The following is a 21,271-nucleotide window of genomic DNA, read 5'->3' as shown; positions in this document are numbered from 1 at the left end:
TGGTGCAGCACCCCTGGTTAATTTCCCTGCTGCTTCATTGAATTCTCCACCTATCCTATGTTAGGTTTGTGTGGAAACCAAAATATGGATACCTCACAACCAGGGGCGTAACTACTGCAGGGGGGGCCCAGGTTGGCGGGGCCACTGTTTTTTTTTTCCCGTGTCCTGAAGGCCCAGTCCGACAACTATGCATTGGCAATTCTGTCTAGGGACCCATTATCCAGACCCTTAAGAAGCAGCAGGGCATGATATAAATCATGTGCTTGTATTGGCCTTATCTATCACCATCATCTTAGAATAAAGATTTAGAGAAAACTGCTAAGGTTCTTCTTTGTTGTTTGATACTATGGAAATGTAACAGGAGCTGCTACTGTAACTACAGCTTTACATTGCTTTGTCAGCCAACTAAATGAAGGGGCGTGTCCTCATTACTGTCCATACAATAAAGGCACAGACAGCTGCAGCCTCCCAAGTGCAATGACAGCTCAACTGGTACTGATTTGGGATTCTTCCTCCCACTAGATTCTCCGCTTATAAGGAATACTCGCCAAACCTTCTATCCCCGAGGTGCATACTGGGTTTTGTAGTTCGAACCCCGCAGTTCTTTTGGTACCCCGTATCCATTTCAACTACAACTCCCTAAGCGCCTTGCGGCTTCAGCTTCTCTCCGCGTTCGGTAGATTGGAAATCTTTGGGAACATCGAGCTTTCATGTGCATGACGGGTCGGGGCACTGAGAGGGACTATATTCGGCCTATAACGCTGACGGTTTATACGCGGAACTAAAGTTCCCTAACGTCATCCATTCATTCCTAGAGACTATAGAGAACAACGTGGCATCTCTATACGGTAGAAAAGAGACTTTGTGATTGTGGGAGGAAGAAGACCCGGCATTGGGGATGGCGGGCGTGAGTGTGATCCAGATGTTCGGCAGGCGGGTGTCATGGCGAGGGGGGTGTGAGTGGCACAGACATTCTCGTAATGGGCAGCGGAGGATGGCAGTCTCGGGGCAGTCCCCGTATTGCAGCGCGGTGGAGTCTCCTGCAGTTCAACATGCCGGGAGGAGCCGCCGGAAGATTCTCACTTTGCAGTCCATGAACCCTCAAGTTCGGGCGGTAGAGTACGCGGTCCGCGGTCCCATTGTACTGAAAGCCGGAGAGATAGAGAAAGAGCTACAAAATGTGAGTATCACTGCTGCCACCTCCACAGTGATCACTCATACCCATTCAATAGCCCTATACCTACACTGTAGAATCTCTCAGGTACCCAGAGAAAGAGTTGATTTGTTTGCTCCCAATAGAACCCACTGACTGAGAACCCATCAACACCCACTAGTTATGAACCTCTAGTCCCTGTTTGCTTGTGCCCCTCTGCTATCACCCTGCCACTGAATGATTCCACCTAAGAACCCAGTTGCTGAATACCCATCAGCCATTAAAGGGCATATAAACCAAAAAAAGTCAAGTGATGTGAGCTTACAATAAATTCTTTGCAATTGACATTCATCTTGTAATTCACTTTCAAGTTGTAACTTTCAAAGCTGCTAAAACTAGAAGCTTGGTATTCGCAAGCAGGCCTGGACTGGGAGTCAAAATAGTCCCTGTCATTCCAAGTACACAGCCCCCTACCAGCCCAAACAGCCCCCGACCAGCCCACTCTATGGTAACTTTCAATGGAAACATACAGCAGCCCCTCTGGCATTTGCCAGAACCCACAGATTGCCAGTCCGGGCCTGTTAGCAAGCAGACTTGAACTGTAAATATCCCAGAAACCACAAAAATACAAAATGAATGTAAATTAAAGAAGCGCAATTGCATATTCTATATGTGTTTTGGGTTAAGAAGTGCCCCATCAGGTTTCACTAGCTGTGTACCTCCAGCAATGTGCCTCCAGCAATGTGCCTACAGTGAGTTTTATAGGCCTTGTGCAGTCTTCCCTGAAATTCTTCTTGGTTGTGTGTAACAATATAATCTCTCTACATGCTGGAAGAGCTACACCCGTTGGCCGAGTGACTGGGCGGCTAATAATTGGATCATCCTTGAGGGGAAGGAGAACCTTGCTATAGTTAGCATTGGTTCCCTTAATTACTTATGGCAGCCTCTCATGGATGGGTTTACACTGTACTAAGTTGTATATTTTTACACAATAATATTTCTGCCCACCATAATTCGTCATGTGCTTTGTGTCCACAAGCATAAGAAACAAATTTTAGGGAATATTACTTGTACTCTTTTTAATATTGTAGAGTTTGCATGGGTCCATGGAAATTTTCTATACAGGCACCGAGGGACTGTGCATAAGGGCAGCCTAGGGGTTTGGGGCATCGGATGTTTAAATAGAAAATAAAAATATCAAACAAATTCCTAAAGCCCTTCCTGCTGCCAGATACCTGCTGCAAAATCTGGGGGTGGAGCTGATGGAGGGTTAGTCGCCTCCGATCCAGTTGATGCATGTGCAATAGTCGATGGGCATGCACCGTTCAGATTGAGGGAGCCCCAGGGAAGAAGTGCCTATGACAATGCCGGTTGGAAATGTGGTGTACTACCCGATTTTATTATGTGTGGAGCTGTCACAAGATGTCTGAGTACATGCCTCTGTTTATTGTGCCTGTGGTGGGACTTTTTGGGCCTTTGTGTACTTGAACTGCCAGAATCTATTTTGAATCTCATTCCATATCTAATCCTCGGCACCACCCCCTTAGAGTAACCAATTGCTGGAACTCCTCTCCCACTCATTGTTCCCTCCCCCATCTGGTGTACATAAGGGGCTTTTTTTTAACTTTTCAGATAAGCATCAATAAGGAATCATGCCCATAGCAACCAATCAGATCTTTGCTTTTGTTTTCTATTGTGTAGGTGACTGTTCAAATCTAATTGCTGATCGGTTGCTATGGGCAACATCACCAGTAATGCCCACCATTCCTCATGCTCTTTGAACAGAAGCAGTAGTGTAATGCATACACCCTGTGGTATTGAACCTACAGACCACACAAGGTCTGCTAGGAACTTCATCACACAGTGGTGCAACAGTTTGCACTTCTACAGTACCTTGCAGTGCTGAGATTCTAGGTTTGATTCTGCCAGGACAAGTTACCCCTTTGTCTGTGTGGGTTCCCCTCCTGTTTCCTACTACACTTAAAGGAACAATTCAGTGTATAAAAATATAAACTGGGTAAATAGGTTGTGCATAATAAAAAATGTTTCTAATACAGTTAGTTAGCCAAAACTGTAATCTATAAAGGCTGGAGTGAGCAGATGTCTAATGTAATAGCCAGAACCTAACTTCCTACTTTTCAGCTCTTTTTCAGCTCACATTCAAAAGCAACAGTTATGACTCATATGCCCCCCCCCTTGAAGTCACTGATTGGTTACTGCCTGGTAACCAATTCGTTTAAAGCAAGTGAGCTGCAAAGCAGGAAGTAGTGTTATGTTCTGTTAGACATCAAAGCACTCCAATCTTTATAGCTTACATTTTTGGATAATTAACTATATTGAAAACATTTTTTATTTTGCACAGCCTATCTATTTACCCAGTTTGAAATTGCATGAAAATTGACTGTGTGTGTGAATGTGGTACATTGGGGTCGGGACAGGTACTGATGCGAATGATGTGTAAAGTCTGTGCAAAAGTGATGTCTGGGTCGATTTTTTCTATTTATTTATTTTTTTTACCCAAGCCTGCACCAACCACCTCCCCTGTATTTATAGGCCTATAAAAACACAAGTAGAAAGCCCGCAGGTTGAGCTCTTCTGCCTATTGGGCCGGCCAGCACATCAAAACTGTACAATACGTTGCCACTATATACATAAACAATAATAACAGAGGGCTGCCTATTTAGCAGATTTAAGTGGTAGGCTTTTGGTTTTTGCAGCGTCCTCCTCAGATTCCTGTCCTTTACACTACCCTGTAATAGTAAATGACAATATGTAAAAACACAAATTCAAAGCATTTTTTTTTATACAAAGCAGTTCCCCACAGTTCAAAAACAAATTTCTTTCTGTGTCCACATTCCGTTACCTCCTTCAGGGCTTCTCCAGCAAGCTATCTTTATGTTGGCATGTAAAGTGATGCAATATCTCTCTCTTTCCTTTGTTTTCCTTAACTTTCAGCTGCTTATTGGTATAATGACCTGCTGTCGGCTTCCTTGTGTTTTTTACATTTGTTAACTCTGTAGCTGTAGGCTAGTTCCTGCTCTTTTTATGTAAGTATCCCAGCTGAGAGCCGTATATTAGTTTACAGAGACAGAGAGCATATGGTATTTAAGGGTCTTCATACACATGACCAGTACACCTTTTTGATGTTGACTATTCTGCTTGAAAATGTGAGAGTCGAACACCCTTTACACTATAGCAGTCAATTTTAAGTGATTGTAATTTCACATACTTCTCAGTGTCTTTTCTTAGCGACCTCTTGCCACAGTTCAGATTTCCCAAATGTTATGACTGTAGATGTCTATTAAAAGATTACAAAGAGGGGCCTAACTAACATTTCTGGGATATGTTTGGCCACCAGTCAGTCTTTTTCCATAGGGCAGCAAAAACACAAAAACAAAGACCCATTTGTGCTTCTGGTAAATTATTTAAATGTGTAGTTCATTAACAAGGCATTTTCCAGGAATAGATTATTTTAATCAAGTAGCAGCTGTTCAATAGAATACAGCAATATTCAGTATAAAAATAAAAACTAGTTAAATAGTTAGCCCGTGCAAAATAAAAAATATTTCTAATATAGTTAGCCAAAAACATAATAGCCAGAACATTACTTCGTGCTGTGCAGCTCCCTTGGTTTCCATTGATTGGTTACCAGCCAGTAACCAATCGGTGACTTGGGGGGGCATATGAGTCATAATTGTTGCTTTTGAATCTGAGCTGAATGCTAAGGATCAATTGCAGACTCAATGAACTGTTATGTCCGATGTGGCCACCTTAAAGTCTCTGACTAAATCAGAGTTAAAGAGCTGAAAAGCAGGAAGTAGTGTTCTGGCTATTATGTTAGACATTCAATCACTCCAGCCTTTATACATTACATTTTTGCCTAACTAACTATATTAGAAACATTTTTTATTTTGTACAGCCTATCTATTTACACAGTTTTTATTTTTACACTGAACTGTTCTTTTATGTAATAATAATAAGAAGCAGTGTATGACTGTGCCTCTTATGGGCCCACAAGAGAACCTAACATCAATGACCCACTCTCATAACAATTAAATAGTTTAGGTGTTTTATTGTCCTGTGGTGGCAATAAAAGTTATCCAGAATGCTCGGGACCTGGGGGTTTTTGGATAACGGATCTTTCCGTAATTTGGATCTTCATACCTTGTCTACTAGAAAATTGTGTAAACATTAAATAAACCCAATAGGCTGTTTGCTTCCAATAAGGATTAATCTTATCTTAGTTGGGATCAAATACAAGGTACTGTTTTATTATTACAGAGAAAAAGGAAATACTTTTTTAAAAATTTGGATAAAATAGTCTATTGGAGAAAGCCTTTACATAATTTGGAGCTTTCTTGATAATGGGTTTTCGGATAACGGATCCCATACCTGTACACGCAACCAACTTAACGTAGTACCACCAACTGTTTACATGACAGTTATCCATGTGCCCACTCCGAGGGTATAGCACATAGGGATTTGGTGGAAAGGGTTTAACTTAAAAAGACCCTTAGTTATTGGGGGACTCTTAACCAAAGACAATTCACTGCCTTTAAAACAAATTGTTTATATAACATTACATAGTTAAATCGGGTTGAAAAAAGACAAAGTCCATCAAGTTCAACCCCTCCAAATGAAAACCCAGCATCCATACACACACCCCTCCTTACTTTTAATTAAATTCTATATACCCATACCTATACTAACTATAGAGCTTAGTATCACAATAGCCTTTAATATTATGTCTGTCCAAAAAATCATCCAAGTCTCTCTTAAAGGCATTAACTGAATCAGCCATCACAACATCACCCGGCAGTGCATTCCACAACCTCAATGTCCTCACTGTGAAGAACCACTTGCGTTGCTTCAAATGAAAGTTTTTCTCTTCTCTAGTCTAAAGGGGTGGCCTCTGGTGTGTAGATCCTCTTTATGGGTAAAAAGGTCCCCTGCTATTAGTTTATAATGTCCTCTAATGTATTTGTGTATATATATAATTAAATAGTCCAATTTAATATTAGTCTAACATTTTCTTAAGAACAGTGTTATGACATTAACCTTGTTCCATCTCATTGTTGACCCTTGGAAAAACAGATGGATTGTGGAGTCTAAATTTAGAAAATTTTCCCTCTTGCTTCTCCATCTAAGGCAAGCTGGCTTACTTCTGCCTGACTCTGCACTAGATTCTATTGCGATGGGATGTGCTGCGGGGTAAAGTCATATAATACACAAAAGCCATGAATATCTTGTAAATTATATCCTTATAAATGGTGAGTTCTGATGTCACCAGTTATAAACAGTGAGTTCTGATGTCATTTCTGTCACATGACTCACTGAAATTTGTGTATTATAATAAATAAAGTACCCCCAGTTGCAAAATATGAGGATAGTAGAAGTTACCTCAGAGTTCCATGGCCTGTATAAAAACACTCGGCCTTCGGCCTCGTGTTTTTATATGGTCATAGAACTCCTCGGTAACTAATAATATCCTTATATTTTACAAGAGGGGGTACTTTACTCACTATACATTGAAGTAAAACTACAATGAGTGCTCGATACATTATAACAAAAATAAAGGCCAAAGGTTTAAACAGAACATGGAAACCGATTAGCCAGCAATAACTAGCAAGAGATGGACTGTGGCTCTTGACCATACTGTGGCCTGCAAACCTCAGTAAAACCTAAATGCATTTTGTAAGTTTAAGTTAGTGCTAGGGGTGCCTAGATAGGTACATTACATTGCTGCTTGGTGTTCTGCTTTTTATTAAACAGGAGCACCAGCCCGGGGTAAAAACTTAGCATGCCCAACATACTGACACCCCCCAGAGATGCTGGATTTTCTTGTGCTTGAAGAATTTGTATTATATAAATTGATTTTTCAACAGATTTTTGGCTGTTGGTGACATTGATAAGGCAGCCTCCAAAGCCATGAAGAAAGGATTTTTTATTATTATCTTAATTGGGACCTATAGCAAATAGCATGAATTTGACTGACTAAAAACAACTAAGCTCAGGTTATCAATTGATAACCAATTATACCAATCATATAGCCAATTATATAACTGTTGTATTCTTCTGCCCAGTTTTTTTTAGCCTCCAAAGCTCTGATACACCATAGGGCAGTTCCACTAGACATTGCCCAGAAGTACTGAAGGAGAGACAGGAACACTTGACCCTAATCTATTATTACCAATTACATGTTTTATGACCACGAAACTTCACACTGTATACTTCAAAGGGCATCTAAGGCCATAGACCTTAAACTATTCCATAAGGGCATATGACTTCAGAACTAATTTCCAGGTTCAGGTTTTGCCTATTTCCTGTTCACTTTTTGGGCCTTGCTTTGGGCCTGTTCTACGTGCATGTCAGCTGATCTGTGCAAGCACATGTCATCAAAAGCGAAGGAAGGGTTCACAATTACCCAGAAGGCATGTAAGCTGGATGATCTTGGCAGGAACGTGCCTGCCTAGGGCTTTTATAACAAGGAATTTATTGCTATAAATTTTGATCCATCTCGTGTCTTCCGGACTCCACATTGTGGAAGAATAAACATTCATATATGTATATTTTTATTTATGTAATTCTGTGTGTATACCTAGTGAAGGTATATGTGGCTTGTTTGTTTTTTTCATACTGTGGCAGTTTTAACAGTTTTTTGTATTTTGTTTTCACCATAGGGAGTCAAAAAACCATTTGATGAGGTGATCAAGGCTAACATCGGCGATGCTCATGCAATGGGACAGCAACCAATTACATTTCTAAGACAGGTATATTGCTGTTCTATATTTATTTGCTGTATGTAAATATATCATATGCTGTTTTTTGTACAAGCCAAGGCTTTCTAAGCAGAAGTTGTATATATTTTATAAATAAACCCTTTCATTGTGAGAGCAATATTCAGTAAAGAAAAATGTATTTATATACATATTTTTATCTAGAAAGGTTATCTGTCTGTAGAGTAGCCGAAATCTTTATGGTCTCTTCCTCAACCCATATTACCTCACGTCATTCCATTCCCCTGTCGTGGGCCAGGTGAAAAAACCCCCCAAAAAAAAACAGTTGTTTACTGTAAGTTGTTGTACTGGTACTAATATGAATCTGCAATATAGTAAATAAACACACAAGCATGGTACAAAAGATGCTGTAGGAATGTGGAATATGTGAATAATAATAACAGTTCTGAGTGCCTTATTTTTAAGTAACCTAAAAATACAGCTACCAACAGCCCCCCTACAGGCTTGTATTGAATTTTCCTGACAACACTTGTGGCAGCAAAAGCACATGTATGCAGTTTTAGGCAATAATTGCCTGACAGCTGCTGAGACAAGTGCTTGTTAGACAATTTAAATACAAGTGTGTGCTGGGGGTTTTCAGGCACTTTGAAGCTGCATTTTTGTCTAAGGGTAGAACTACACAAGCATTTTCGGTCAGATCGACGCCTGGCGACAGAACGCAGGCGACAAATTGGATGGAGTCGCACGTGTCAAAATATAATTGGACTGAATGAAAAGTCGCAGGTAACAACTACACGGTCCGACTATAAGAGGAAGACGCTACTTACTGCATCCACATCCGACAGTCGTGTTGCGTCGGAACTAATGTAGTTCTTACCTGCGACTTTTCATTCAGTCCAATTTGTCGTCTGCGTATTGTCGCCGGGCATCGATCCGACGGAAAACGCTTGTGTAGTTCTACCCTAACTCTTAAGGCACTCAAACGAGCCCTGTGAGTAGGGTTGCCACCTGGCCGGTATTTTAATGGCCTGCCCGGTAAAAATGATGGTTGATCCCAATGTTATTAATAGGGAAAAAATATAAATATATAGGAAGGCCGGTATTTTTTCCCAGAAAAGGTGGCAACCCTACCTGTGAGGGAAAGTGTGTGACAGAAATCCTTCTTTTTCCCTTTAATGCAAAGGAAGGGCTCTACACAAACTGGAACTGCAGGATACTGATAAAATCAGAAGCTTTATTGTAACCACATCAAACAAACATGTCGAAGCATGTGGTTCTTTTATATTGCTCTTCACATTTACTTTATATGGCTTCAATCCAGTTATAGTTAGCAACACCATGTTTGTTTATTTTGTTTGCATAGGATTTATAAATGCCTGTCAAAGCAACATTTTACACATTATTTGTTGAAAAAATCACCTAAAAGATTCTGCCAGACATACGTCTTTCTAAAAAAAATTTATTTTCCAGGTGGTAGCTCTGTGCACTTATCCAGATCTCTTGGATAATCCAAGTCTCCCCAATGATGCAAAGAGAAGAGCAAGACGTATCTTGGAATCCTGTGGTGGACAGAGTTTGGGTGAGAATAATTATCCTGCTAACCCTGACTTCTACATTCTATTTTCCCTGCCTAGTGTAAGAAGGGAATATCTTGAAAGCATATTGAACAGTGTATATCAAATAACAGAATGGGAATTATAACGACTAAGGAAGAAACTGCACAACCATCAACATCTCACTGCAGGAATTGGATATGCAAGATGTGGTCCAAACCTTCAAGTGTGCCTGTATATAAAAGATTAACCCTAGGAGATCACTTATTTACTTGTATGGTCGACTTTAGTAGAGTTAGCAGTGTTTTAAAAGCATTTTCTTAGGAGATGTGTTGGAACGTCTTGTTTTGTTTTTCAGGTTCCTACAGTGCAAGCCAGGGAGTGAACTGTATTCGAGAAGATGTCGCCAAGTTCATTGAGAAACGTGATGGAGGTGTTCCTGCACACCCAGATAATATTTATCTAACCACTGGAGCAAGTGATGGAATATCTGTGAGTGGCCTAGTCCAAGTTAAATAACAGTAGGGCTGATCGCAAATTATTGATAACAGTAATTTAGCTTAGGTTATGATAGCTTTGAGGTTACCGTAGTATAGAATGTTACATTTTTGGCTGGAAGTAGGTGAAAAGAAATGCAAATAGTCTGAAACAATGGGAGATTGACTATCATTTTTATGTAATGTTTGGAGTTTTAACTGTACATGATACTGTAAGTAGAACTGCACCTTTAACACAATTTCCAGTAGTTTTGTACTCCATGAGAATACTGACTTGTTTTATTTTTAATTGAATTTAAAAACATTTTTGTGTTTGCAAATCTTGTCCATTGGTATAGTTCAGACGTAGAGGCATATTTATCAAAGAATGAATTGCCAGAGGGACATTTTACATTCCTGAGCAATTCGATACAATTAGATAAAGAGTTGAGAAATTTCCCTTTGGCAAAATAAGGCGACCTCTGTTACCCCCCTTTGATAAATATGCCCCATAATATATTAGCATGCAGCCTTGTAAATTAAAGGATGAACTTCCCCCTGTTGGGCTGCTTCGTCTGACTCTAGACCATGTGCCCTGTGCCTGCAAAAGTAAATAAATACAATAAAAAAGTGACTTCCTATTAAAATCTTGTGTTCTGAGTTGTGTTGCTTAGTGAATCTCCTACTGTTTGCAGAGCATCCTGAAGATCCTTGTGTCGGGTGAGGGGCAGTCAAGAACTGGAGTTATGATTCCAATCCCACAATACCCCCTGTACTCTGCTGCTCTCTCTGAACTGGATGCCATCCAGGTGAATTACTATCTTGATGAAGAAAATTGTTGGGCACTGGATGTTCGTGAGCTACAAAGAGCTTACTACAGCGCCAGGGAATACTGCAATCCTAAAGTGCTTTGTATCATTAATCCTGGAAACCCAACAGGTACATATGACCACAAACATATATCTTAGACTGGCATTTTCAATATTACACAATCAGACTTTCTCCTCAAAATACAGACTTAAGTGGCCAAATCCTCCTGTAAAATAGGGATTTTCCAATAAAGTCAATGGTAGGCAATTCTGCGCATTCCTCTGCTGGCGATTGTCTCTGTTGTGTAAAACGTTTGCAGGGGGATGTATTGGCTACTGCATTTTTTTTTCTTTTAGTTGTCAGAAATATGATTACCAAAATTAATCACCTATTGCATTAAACATAAGCAGTCTTCAGAATTTGTTAGGGTTTTTTATGGTTATTACTATGAATTACGTATTTTATCGTATTTAAATTTAAGTACTGTACAATGATTACTGCTTGTGTTTGTTCCAATAAAAAATGTATACAATTCTTTGGTTCTGATTTCCCCACTCCATGACATCAGGGGTCCAAGGGATAACAGAGATATTGAAGTATTGTATACTGATTCACTATATTCAAGACAGAAGGCTTGTAAGTTGCCACTCACATGTAGTGCTAATAATTCATTGCGCACAGTGTATGGTTTCTTGGGCTGATAACGCTGTGATTGGACGCATTTGCATTTCCCTTTAGATATAATTTTTGCTCTTTTACACAAATCTCACACTAATTGTACTGTTTGTGGCAACTTCTTCATCTGATATAAAGGAATTTATTTTCAGTTATTTTATAACTGATGGTTCTGTGCATGGTGCCAGTCAGATAAAGAATTCATGAGTCCGTTTCTTTCTTGTTTAGGTCAAGTGCAGAGTAAACATTGTATTGAAGAGGTGATCCATTTTGCCTTGGAGGAAGGGCTGTTTCTTCTTGCAGATGAGGTATGTGAAAAAGTTAGGGATGCAGGGAATCTTGGATTTGATCCAGAATCATGCTAAATCTTAGCACTTTTTGCAGGATTTGGATAAATCCTTTTTGTACATTTGAGCCGACACCAACTCCTAAATATAACGTGAAAGAATTACCGTTCAGAGATTTTGTAATTTTTTTTCCTTCATTTGTAAATTAGGTGTTTGGGCTGTTGCAATATTCGGCCAAATGTTTTTGGGGGTTTTTTTTCAGTGTGCGGCCAATATATGTTTGACTGTAGGTCTGGATGCTGAAGACCGCATTCTCTTCATTTCATGGGTCTTGGGTTTTGTCTTTCAGGTCTATCAGGATAATATATACTCCAAAAGTTGCCAGTTTCACTCTTTCAAGAAAGTTCTATATGAGATGGGACCAGAATATTTCAACAATGTGGAACTTGCCTCTTTCCACTCAACCTCAAAGGGATATATGGGAGAGTACGTCGCCACTCTATCCAGTCCTGAGATTATTTATATAAAAATTAGGCTATGATGATTACAATATTTTTGTAATCAGGTCTGATAAAATGAAACATTTAGTACATTAGATCTAGATAAGGAAGTTGTTCCTAAATACATATTTCCTTTAAGTGTTTCATGCTGGAAGAGATTCTTGCCTATAGGCTAAATAGTTCACCCACAACCAAAATGTCACCCATGTGCTACAGGGTAGCATCAGATTAAAGGGGTTGTTCACTTTTTGAGATAATTTTTAGTATGATGTAGACAGGAATCCCCAACCTTTTGAACCAGTGAGCAACATCTAGAATTAAAAGGAGTTGGGGAGCAACACTAGCATGACAAATGTTCTTGGAGTGCCATATAAGGGCTGTGATTGGTCATTTGGTAGCCTCTATTTGGACTGACAGCCTACAGGAGACTCTGTTTGGCAGTACATCTGGTTTTTATACAACAAAAACTTGCCTCCAAGCCTGGAATTCAAAAATAATCACCTGCTTTGAGGCCACTGGGAGCAACATCCAAGGGGCTGGAGAGCAACATGTTGCTCACGAGCTACTGGTTGGGGATCACTGATGTAGAGTGATATTCTGGGACAATTTGCAAATTGGTTTTAATTTTTTATTATTGAACGTTTTTGAGTTTTGTTTAGCTTTTTATTCAGTAGCTCTTCAATTTGCATCTTAAACAATGTATTGTACTTGTGGTGTTCTTAGGTGTGGCTACAGAGGAGGCTATATGGAGGTAGTGAACCTGCACCCAGATATTACAGCGCAGCTGGTGAAATTGCTTTCTGTTCGCCTGTGTCCTCCTGTGTCAGGCCAGGCAGCTATGGATGTTGTAGTGAACCCACCACATCCTGGAGAAGAATCATATGAACAGTTCATAAAAGTAAGTGCTAGTCTGGAGCTAAAGAATTCTGTTGTCAAAGGTATTTTTTTAAAAAAGGCAAGAACTATAAATGAATGTAAACAAAATGTATAACTACTGTTTACCAGAGACCCAAATAGAGCTCAACAGCCTATTCCAGGCTGAATAATTTAAACTATACAAAGAATGTCCAATTGCATATTTTCTTACAATACCCAAGTTTGTTTCGTGCTAAAACTTTATTTTAACTGACCCTTTAATTGGTGAACATATACAGAAAGTTTCCCATAACTTTTGGTAGGTTGAAGTGCAATTGGCAAATCTCAAAAAAATGTACCGTACTATAAAATGTAAACTTTATAAATTGCTTTTTTTTCTTTTCTTTTTTTAAACCATCAATGATCATGCAAAGTAATTTAGTCATTGCCACATCTTGCTCCTAAATGCCTGAAGGTTGATCTGTAATGTAATCCAATTAAGCCTGCCAGACGACTGCATTTAAATACAGGGACGTGGAAGCAAATGAAAGGACTGTTGAATGCCTTAAGGAAAAGGCAAAAATTCATTAAGTTAGGATTTTGCGCCACTTGACGACATTATGCTTCAACAGCAATTATTTAATACTTAATACCAAAAAAAATACCAAAAAAACAGAACTAGAAATTAAAAATTTCCCCTTTGTTTTCACAGGAAAAAGAAGCTATTTTGAGTAATCTTGCAGAGAAGGCTAAACTGACTGAAGAATTGTTTAACCAAGTGCCAGGCATTAAGTGCAATCCACTGCAGGGAGCCATGTATGCCTTTCCAAGAATCTTCATTCCAGATAAAGCAATTGAAAAGTCTAAGGTCAGTGGCACCTTAAAGGTTACCTGAGACATTATAACCTTACTATTGCAAACTAACTTGTCTGACTGGCTGGGTGTGACCTGACTTAAGGCATTTGTGTCTATTCCGCACCCAATGCCTCTCACCTGATTATCATTCTCATTCGATTTTCGAGATTTATCATACTCTAACCCTTTAAGAAATCTAATTCGACTATTCGCCACCTAAAACCTGCCAAATTGCTGTTTAAGTCAATGGGAGACCTCCAGGGATCAATTTGGAGTTGTTTTGCAGCCCTCCTGGCATTCGTCTTTTTTTGAGAAAAAAACTCAAATCGAGTTTGATTCGAATTCGAGTTTTCGAGTCGTTTTGATTAATCAGAGTTTAAATACATTTAGGTTAATTTTTGAGTTTAGGAGAGTTTTTAAAAACTCGAATGAAATAGAATGTAACCTTTGATAAATGTGTGAGTTTTTTTTAAACTCCCATGAATTCCAAATTTGACTATTCGAAATGTATTAAAAAAATATAATTTTTAAAACTCTAACGTATTTAAACAACTCTAATTCGATTCGAATTATAATATCTCCATTTGATTTTAAAAAAACTTGATTCGAGTTTATTTTGGAGAAAAAAACTCAAATCAAGTTTTTTTTTAAATTCAAATCGAGTTTTATATAATTCGATTTGAACTCGCATGAATTCGAAATTCGTCACATTTATCATAGGTTGAATTAGAATTCATGAGAGTTTTTAAAAACTCAAAAAATGTTAGGAAGGCTACAAACAACTCCTAATTGATACCTGGACATCTTCCATTGACTTAAACAGCAATTCAGCAGGTTTTAGGTGGCAAATAGTCAAATTTGAGTTCTTAATGGGCCAGAGTATGATAAATCTCACAATTCAAATTAAAACTCAAATCGAGTTTGGATAATTCACAATTCGAATTTGAGAGTTTCAAAAATTCAAATTTTCACTTTGACCCTTAATAAATCTGCTCCTTAAAGTTCTTTTAAAGGAATTGTTCAGTATAAAAATAAAAACTGGGTAGATAGGCTGTGCAAAATAAAAAATGGTTCTAATATACCGTATATACTCGAGTATAAGCCGAGTTTTTCAGCATCCAAAATGTGCTGAAAAAGTCTACCTCGGCTTATACTGGGTCAGCGGGCTGTTGTCGATATTGCAGTCACTTTTAATCATTCCTATACCAACAGTTCACTTGGGGAGAGACTGCAATATCCCACAATGCCCTCTGTTGGTTTTATGAAAGAATAACAGTGCGCCCTCTGTTGGTTATATCAAAGAATAACAGTGACTGATACAACCAACAGATGGCGCTGTGTGATATTGCAGTCACTGTTATTCTTTGATACAACCAACAGATGGCGCTGTGTGATATTGCAAAGAATAACAGTGACTGCAATATCACACAGCGCCATCTGTTGGTTATATCAAAGAATAACAGTGACTGCAATATCACACAGCGCCATCTGTTGGTTGTATCAAAGAATAACAGTGACTGCAATATCACACAGCGCCATCTGTTGGTTATATCAAAGAATAACAGTAACTGCAATATCATACAGCGCCATCTGTTGGTTGTATCAAAGAATAACAGTGACTGCAATATCACACAGCGCCATCTGTTGGTTATATCAAAGAATAACAGTAACTGCAATATCACACAGCGCCATCTGTTGGTTGTATCAAAGAATAACAGTGACTGCAATATCACACAGTGCCCTCTGTTGGTTATATGAAAGAATAACAGTGACTGCAATATCACACAGCACCCTCTGTTGGTTGTATAATGGATTAACAGTGATGGCAATATCACACAGCACCCTCTGTTGGTTATACGAAAGATTAACAGTGATGGCAATATCACACAGCACTCTCTGCACAATTCTCTGTCACCATCAACTTTGCAAAGAAGTCCGGTTGATCGCTGGGGGAGTCTCTTTGGCGGAATGTGCGCTGCTGGGAGACAGGGCTGTAGTTGTGTCTAGGCTTATACTAGAGTCAATAAGTTTTCGTAGGTAAAATTAGGTACCTCGGCTTATACTCGGATCGGCTTATACTCGAGTATATACGGTAGTTAGTTAGGCAAAAATGTAATGTATAAAGGCTGGAGTGACTGTTTGTGTAACATAATAGCCAGAACGCTACTTCCTGCTTTTCAGCTCTCTTGACTTCCACTGATTGGTTACCAGGCATTAACCAATCAGTGACTGAGGGGGGCCACATGGGTCGTACCTGTTGGTTTTGAATCTGAGCTGAATGCTAAGGATCATTTGCAAACTCCCCTTCAAGTTGCTGACTAGCTTAGAGCTAGAGCGCTGAAAAGCAGGAAGTAGTGTTCTGGCTATTATGTTAGACATCCAGTCACTCCAGCCTTTATATATTACAGTTTTGCCTAACTACATTAGAAACATTTTTTATTTTGCAAGCCTATCTATTTACCCAGTTTTTATTTTTACACTGAACTGTTCCTTTTAAGGCAAAAGCAGAATTATTGCCAGGCCACTTGTCCGTAATCAAATCAGCTAGCCTGAAAATGAAAAAAGTGTTTGGGGGTTTTTTGTTTTTTTTTGTCACAAAGTAGAAAATTAGGGAGGTCAAGACTGCTCTAAATATAGAAAATGTTCTAGCTTTGTAATGGATTTTTCACTAAGTGAAGGTAATTCAATAGTTAAAAAAACAACAGATTAAAAGTGGGGTCACACAAAAGCATTTCAAAAGCACAAAAGCATTTCTGAAGCAGGGTGCCATTAATTGCATTACAATGTTTGGATGAATTCTACAGAGGAAGAGGCATTTGTGTAACTACTAGACAAGAGACAAAATACTTATTATACACTTATTTTCATCGATTTTTATTACAAATATTGTTCTCTGTCATAAGATTTGTATTACATATAGGAATATTCAACACCGCCTTAATAACTTATTTTGTATTCTAAAGTTTGTATCTAATTGATGATTATCACCCCTCTGCAGGAACACCAAATGGCTCCTGACATGTATTACTGCATGCGCCTATTGGAAGAAACTGGCATTTGTGTTGTCCCAGGCAGTGGATTTGGCCAGAAAGAAGGAACACATCATTTTAGGTAGAAAACAATATATTAGAAAAATGATTTTTAACCTATGTATATCACATTAGAATTTAGCAATGTGCAAAACACATATTTTGATTACCACAGAGTATTAATATGTATTCACCTGTTTATTTCTAGAATGACCATACTTCCTCCTGTAGAAAAACTGAAGATTCTGTTGCAAAAGGTCAAAGACTTCCATATGCGCTTCCTTGAAGACTATGCATGAGGTGCTGCAGTGGAATTGATCTAACAAATGTGAATTAGACTGAATACGTTGACAATCTCTAAGCGTGGTGTGGCAACAAAACACAGGAAAGCAGGTTGTAGGCTTAATATTAGTACTGTACCAGCTGGTTAGTAATATCGGGAATATAAAATGGTTCTGGTACAAACAATTTGACAGAATAAGAAATAAACTTGGAATTCTTGTACTATAAACCAAAAACGCACTCTTTCAATAGTGCTAAAACCGTTAAGGCCCATATTCGGTCTCATTGAAGAGTAATGTTGGTAAAAGCATTCTTAATTTTAGTATTCCCGAAATGCAACATTTTTGTATTCTTTAAATGGAAATGCTGAGCCATTTCCAAGAGAATGGGTTCAACTTTCACATAATTGTCACTCATCATTAGTGCTAACCTCAAGGGATACTAGAAAAGTATTCTGCAAAGTGGAATCCAATCTGAAAACCGAATAGCTGGCTTTTTGTTAATGAAGAAGAAGATTTCAGTTCTTTGCCCTGCCAATTTTCCGAGTGTATTTTTTTTTTCTATATAACCTCTAAATCGTCTCTGCAATAGAATCCTGCACCATTTTGGTTATTGGATTTATATTCCAGATGATTTTAGATCCATTCTTGTTAGTTTTGTAGTTCATTTTACTTCATCAGCTGGGTAATGATATTTTAGAGGATTATTTTATATGCAACCCTTTTAATAACATCACTTAACACCCCTTAAATAAAATTTGTCCTCCCACAAAACAGTACCTCTCTATTTTAGTGCAAAATGTCTTGTAAAGTAGGTTTGTATTCTGTGCAGTTGGTGCCTTTAGCAAACTAGTGACCTTTGTTTTGCCATCAAACTAGAAAATGGTAAAACTAAATGGCATGGAATCTTCCAATAGCTATACTGCAAGTTGGAGGATTCAGTGGTGTAACTATGGAGGGTGTACCCGGGTCTGTCCCCCGTTGTGCAAGCCAGAACAGGGGGGCACAAGTCACCCTGGGTTAAGGGCAGCGGGCACAAGTCTGGAGGTGGGGTTAAGGGGCTCACAGGGGAGCCTGGGTGCACATCCTGCACCCGGGCTCTGCCACATCTAAGTAGACCGCTGGGAGGATTTGTATTGGCTGTAAATTAGGTGTTCTTTTATGCTTAATGCATTGAGCTTAAATGTTAGATTTACTAACTTCCTATGCCTTACATATTTATATTACTAACAATTGTAGTTATCCTTACTTGTCTTGCTTTGACTTTTTCTCCATCAACATTAAGGTGCACATCTATCAAGGGTCGAATTACGAATTCATGCGAGTTTTTAAAACTCCCATAAGCTCCCGTGAACTCAAAATTAGAAATTTATTTAAAAAATCTAATTTTCGAAACTCTGGAGAATAGGATCAACCCGAAAACTAAACAAATTTGATTAGAGTTCTAAAAACTTGATTGGAGTCTTTGACTAAAACAGCATCGAATTCGATTTTTTTTTTTAAAAAAAAACTTGAATCCAATTTTAACAATTCCCTAGTCGAATTTGACAGTTTTGGTCATAAAAAAAACTCGAAAATTCGAATACTATCCTGTATATAAAATCACACTTAAAGCTCTGTTCCCTGTTATTACATGGATTTAGTGCTACATTTTTATCATTGTGGAATTATTTGGACACCTAAGTGCATTTATAATGTCTATGGACCATGGCTGGCCTAATTGTGCCACTGCAGTGTGTGATGTTGCATCCTGCAAAGTGTTGTTGTCTCCATGAAACTACTATTCTGGTAATGTTAGTATAGTAAATCTTTGTGATTAAGCATCAGGCAACTGGCATGTTGTAGTGCTGCTCAACTGTGTGCCACAACCGATCTTCAAATATGTATTCTAGAAGTTAAAATGGTAAACACTTTATTTTTATTATTTGTTTTAATGTTACAATTCATAACGATAACTAAGGGGCATATTTACTAAAATTCCAACTGTGGCATCCTAAAGTATTTTGAGAAGTCACAGTTTTAGCACATATACAAAACACACTGTCCCTGCCTGGGTATTATATTAGTGAGTACCTTGTTCATTCACCCAGGGATCCCTTGTGGCTCAGTTGTGCACATGTGCAGTAGAGTAAAAGTGGAACTTGGATACCCACAAGGTTCATACCCACTACCCAGGGCAACAACATCTCCGGAAGATGAAACACAATGGAATTGTTACACTTATTATGAACCCCAGGCCAGCACACCAGCCTGTGGTTTGAGGTTAGCAATATAATCACTTGGGAATGTCTAACAGATCAGCATCCCCTGCAGCCTTTTCCTTGTCCTTTAAATGAGCAGTGCTAAAATGTTATGTACACACTAGTGATTATATTTACTTACCTGACACCCCACGCCTGTGCTCCTTTTATTTTTATATATTAATAAAAAATAGTATATTAATACCTCCTCATTTGAACAAATTATATGTTTACAAAGTAAGAATACTTTTTTTTTTTTTTAAGAGAATGCCTATAAATACAAACGCCTTACGAAAAGATTGTGTTACTTCATTCTTTTGTTCTTTGTAGTTCCACAGCAGATTAGAAATATATACAGTGCCTCTTTCTTATATACCGCATATCCATGCTGAAGTGACTTCTAGATGTCTATAATGAATTGCCAAAGAAATCTTATAACACTGAATTAGATCTCAAAAAATGTAGGAGAGAGCACATAAGCAAATGGCAGGCACAGAAAGGGTCAATGGCAATCCTTTCTTCCTTAAAGGGGTTGTTCACCTTTAGGTTTACTTTTAGTATGATGTAGAAAATAATATTCTGAAATAATTTGCAATTGGTTTTCATTTTTTTATTATTTGCGGTTTTTGAGTTATTTAGCTTTTTATTCAACAGCTCTCTAATTTGCAATCTGGTTGCTAGGGTCCAAATTACCTTAGTAACTATGAATGAGAGGGTCTGAATAGTAAGATGAATAATTTAAAAGTAGCATTAACAATACATTTGTAGCCTTACAGAGCATTTGACCCCCATTTGAAAGATGGAAAGAATCAGAAGATGTCAAATAATTCAAAAACTATAAAAAAAAAAAAAACTAAAGTTGAACCACCCGTTTAATGGCAAGCACTAGTTACCCCTGTTTGCTGACTACATGGTTTGTGCTTCCTGTACACCAGAAAATGAGTGTATAATAAGATCCTTAAAGGGGTCCTGTCATGGGAAAACATGTCTTTTTCAAAACGCATCAGTTAATAGTGCCGCTCCAGCAGAATTCTGCACTGAAATACATTTCTTAAAAGAACAAACAGATTTTTTTTTATATTTAATTTTGAAATCTGACATGGGGCTAGACATATTGTCAGTTTTCCAGCTGCCCCAGTCATGTGACTTGTGCTCTGATAAACTGCAGTCACTCTTTACTGCTGTACTGCAAGTTGGAGTGATATCACCCCCCCCCCACACAGAACAATAGGAAGGTAACCAGATAGCAGCTCCCTGACTCCCTGGTAGATCTAAAAACAGTACTCAATAGTAAAATCCAGGTCCCACTGCGGCACATTCAGTTACATTGAGTAGGAGAAACAACAGCCTGCCAGAAAGCAGTTCCACCCTAAAGTGCTGGCTCTTTCTGAAAGCACATGACCAGGCAAAATGATCTGAGATGGCTGCCTTTCATGCCAATATTTATAAATTATAAAAAAATACACTTGCTGGTTCAGGAATTAAATTTTATATGATAGAGTAAATTATTTGCAGTGTTAATGGTGTAATTTAGAAATAAAAAGTACACCATAAAAATCATGACAGAATCCCTTTAACTGTGAATCTGCAGAGAAGTCTGTTTAAAGCCGGGTTTCAGAGATGCCCACATTGAGAGATTCTATAACTATGTACATTGGATAGTTCCCTGTGTATGAACTGCTAGCATGTTAAAGAAGCAAAGTCTAGCAACTAGAAGCAATGCTTTAATTGATCTTCATTTTTTTTTTCTTTTTTGAATAATTAGCATTCCTATGCTGCCTATGCTGCTACTGACAATGATATACAGTTTGTTTGGAGGG

The 21,271-nt window shown here is 38.4% G+C and overlaps 1 protein-coding gene across 1 annotated transcript; it reads left to right on the top strand.

Moving 5' to 3' along the window:
• The first annotated feature begins 455 nt into the window (after positions 1–455).
• On the top strand, positions 456–19,711 carry gpt2.L (glutamic-pyruvate transaminase (alanine aminotransferase) 2 L homeolog). Its single transcript, XM_018258049.2, has 11 exons — positions 456–1,180; positions 7,834–7,923; positions 9,361–9,469; positions 9,802–9,935; positions 10,615–10,858; positions 11,633–11,712; positions 12,041–12,177; positions 12,915–13,089; positions 13,759–13,914; positions 16,900–17,012; positions 17,139–19,711. Exons 1-11 carry the CDS (start codon positions 899–901, stop codon positions 17,227–17,229), a joined length of 1,611 nt encoding a protein of 536 aa, XP_018113538.1. The 5' UTR covers positions 456–898; the 3' UTR covers positions 17,230–19,711.
• The last annotated feature ends 1,560 nt before the right edge of the window (positions 19,712–21,271 follow it).

This window comes from Xenopus laevis, chromosome 4L (assembly GCF_017654675.1).
Source record: "Xenopus laevis strain J_2021 chromosome 4L, Xenopus_laevis_v10.1, whole genome shotgun sequence".
Lineage (NCBI taxonomy): Eukaryota > Metazoa > Chordata > Amphibia > Anura > Pipidae > Xenopus > Xenopus laevis.
This window is presented reverse-complemented; position numbering and strand designations above follow the sequence as displayed.